This window comes from Orycteropus afer, unplaced genomic scaffold, assembly GCF_000298275.1.
Source record: "Orycteropus afer afer isolate SDZICR_OR568_19922 unplaced genomic scaffold, OryAfe1.0 scaffold00061, whole genome shotgun sequence".
Taxonomy (NCBI): domain Eukaryota; kingdom Metazoa; phylum Chordata; class Mammalia; order Tubulidentata; family Orycteropodidae; genus Orycteropus; species Orycteropus afer.
In genome coordinates, this window is record NW_006921648.1 from 250,677 (window position 1) to 253,952 (window position 3,276).

The following is a 3,276-nucleotide window of genomic DNA, read 5'->3' on the forward strand; positions in this document are numbered from 1 at the left end:
GTCCTCTGGCAATTGCACAGGTGCCCCACCTCTGCCTGGTCTAGCTGGTCCGCTACTGGAAACTACAAGTGTGACACCGCCCACACAGAACCTCAGGAGGGCCTGCCACGTGCAGACCCACGGGGGAGCACCGTCAGGCGGACACAGCCACCGGAAAGGGGCGCCCTCAGGCCGGCCACAGGGTTTGTCGTCCTTTGCTGACTTACTTGAGACCTGACAGGGCCAAGTCCTTTTGGAGCAAGGTGGGTCATTAAGACACACATAAGACTGAGCTTCTGCAGGGAACATCAATGTCCCTGAGACCCGGCGCTTGCGTGTCAGGGAGCCCACTTTCAAGACTCAGCACTCACGTGTCAGCCCCGACTCCTGCAGGGTGGGTAAGACCCACGGCACAGGCCTGGGGGCGGCTGCCTGTCTGCACAGGGGTCTGGAAGGCTCTGCAGAAGCTGGGCCGTGTGGTGGCAAGGCTGAGGGCCGTGGTGGGCGATGCACCAGGAGTTAGTGCCTGCCTCCCACATCAACGGGGAGAGCCCTTGTAGGAGGGTTAGAAAAGGTCACGGAAGGTCAGGAACCCGGCGACTGCAGGGCAGCTGGCCCACAGGCAACGTCGCAGGGGTGCTATCTAATCAGCTGTCTGAGTCATGAGCTCTGTGCTGGGCCCAGAGGACACACAGTAGTGGAGGAGCAGAGCTGGACACACGCCTCCTCCTGTGTCACCCAGAGGGCATGGCAGGGAGGGTGTCCGATGCTGACCTGGGACGAGGAGACGGGCACCGACCCCTCGTGCCCACTGGGAGCTGAGGGGGACATTTCAGGATTCATTTTCCAGAAAATTCTCCTGTGAACCATGTCATGAGGATCTGAGCCCGGCACACAGCTCACACATGGGTCTACACACACACACATGTGCAAACATCCGTGCACACACATGTACACACACGTGCAAACATTCCTCTACACACGTGTACACACACACGCGCACAAACATTCGTGTTCACACATGCGCATACACACGTGCAAACATCCGTGTATGCACACGCACGCACGCATGCACAAACATTCCTGTACACACACACGTGTACACACACACGTGCAAACATTCATGTACACACACACACATGTGTGGCCAGGCATACCATAGGGTCGGTGTCCTCATCGGTGGGGAACTGTCTCTCTGCAGACGGCAGCTGGGTCCTGGGCACCTCGGGGACAAGCTCACACACAAACAGCCGTGGCTCAGTCTGGGCCCAGAAGTGACTCACAGGGACACGGTTCACCAGGTTCTCGTCCACAGAGATGCTGGTCCTGAAAGATAAGGAGGTGGTTCCTGAGGGCGGGTGTTGGGGGGGTCTGTCCATCCATTGGTCCGTTCTGCCTCAATGATTCACTGAGCTGCTGCTCGGTCCAGGCACTGGTCCAAGCACAGGGGGTCAGACCGTGAACAAACCGGCACAGGCCTGCCCTTGTGGTGCCTACATCCTAGTGAGGGGAGATGGAAAAAACAAAGAAGCGATGGTAGGTAGTGACAGGCACTGGGAATAGGGTATAGTGACAACATGCTGCAGGGCTGGCCACTACACACGGACGTCAGAGCCACGCTTCTGAGGAGAGAGCTGAAGGGCAACGAAGCCAGGCACGGGGGGATGGGCTACAGGGGGGTCTGGGGTAGTGAGGTTCAGGGCCTGGGGGGTCTCTGTAGTGGGGTCCAGGACATGGAGAGGTCTAGGGCAGGCAGGAGGGGGTGATTCAGGTGGGGCTGAGGGGAAGGTGTTGGGGCCAATAAGAGAAATTCAAGCAGCCACTTTTTGAGGAGAAATTGGGTGGGAAGTGAAGACTGAAGTGTTCAGTTTGGGTCATGGGAAAGGCAGGCAGGACAGCCCGTGGAAGGGCCTAGGCAGGGCTCCGAGGAGGAAGGGAGCAGAGTGTGAGGCGGCTGAGGGCAGCCCGAGGGAGTCAAAGTATCGGAGCGACAAAAACACAAAGATGGAGACAGGCCTGGGCCCTGGCTCCTCTCGAGGCTGCCTCCGGCCCCGAGGCCCCCTCCTGTGTGGCTCTGACTGGCTTTGCTGGGCGTCGGCCCCGCTGAACCCCCTCTCCAGTAACAGGGAGGAGGGGCGCGACCCTGGCGTCCTTCTGAACACGGCCTGCTTGGCTTCTGTGCATTACCTGACGCAGGTCCAGTGTAAACCTTAATCAGACGTGAGGAGCCCTGAACGTCCATGAGCATTTTCTCAGCAGCAACAGCTCCACACATGACGTCAACCACTAGGAAAGAATTCTCGTGCTCCGAGGAGAGCAGCCCCCAAGGAGACCAGCTCCCGACACGGCGGCCCCAACGGGCCTGAGCCGCCTGGCCCTCTCCATGGGGCTAGAGGACATGACACCCCGGGCCAAGGGTGCAGTGTCCGCTCCACTAACTCCAAGCCTCATGAAAACCTGGGGGTGGAGGCAGAGTCCCGGTTCTTGTTTGGACCATGAGGCGCTGTGGAGGTGCCTGAACTTGGGCGCATGGCTGAGTGATGACCTGCCCGGGTTGAGACTCACTCACGGCCCTTCCCTATGTGTTCTCCCCCCAACAAAGCCCTCCCACAACACACTCACTACCTGGTCCCTTGCCCATTAAAGGACAGTATCTCTCGCTGGTTGACCTCCCCGGTCCCGACGTCCATGGTGGTCACTGTGTCTAGTTCCACGTCATAGAAGCAGATCCTGGAGTCAGGGCTGCCATCGGCCTGTGGGACAGACAGCGGGGAGTCTGCCAGCCACCCCATATCCAGTTCTCTGGGCCGCTGCCCCATAGGTCCAGAGCACCCCACCCTGGTGGCCGCAGCTCTTAGGGTACCTCCTTCCAGTAGTTGATAGTCGGCGGCCCTGCCCCACCAAACAGCTACTGTGCAAACAGTTCTCAACTCAGAGAAACAAGAGAATTCTGGAGCCAGTGACTGCAGCATGGTGCTGACGGGCACACAGGGCGTGACCCCCGTGCTGCGTGGTGCTGACGGGCACACAGGGCGTGACCCCCGTGCTGCGTGGTGCTGACGGGCACACAGGGCGTGACCCCCGTGCTGCGTGGTGCTGACCAACACAAAGGGCACGACCCCCGTGCTGCGTGGTGCTGACGGGCACACAGGGCGTGACCCCCGTACTGCATGGTGCTGACCAACACAAAGGGCACGACCCCCGTGCTGCGTGGTGCTGACGGGCACACAGGGCGTGACCCCCGTGCTGCGTGGTGCTGACGGGCACACAGGGCGTGACCCCCGTGCTGCATGGTGC

At 60.3% G+C, this 3,276-nt stretch overlaps 1 protein-coding gene across 1 annotated transcript in view; it reads right to left on the minus strand.

Moving 5' to 3' along the window:
- Positions 1 to 3,276, minus strand: part of IFT140 (intraflagellar transport 140) — a 68,353-nt gene that overhangs the window by 36,344 nt on the left and 28,733 nt on the right. Inside the window, 2 exon segments of the mRNA XM_007939646.1 lie at positions 1,137 to 1,305; positions 2,602 to 2,732. Of these exon segments, the coding sequence (XP_007937837.1) occupies positions 1,137 to 1,305; positions 2,602 to 2,732 (300 nt within the window).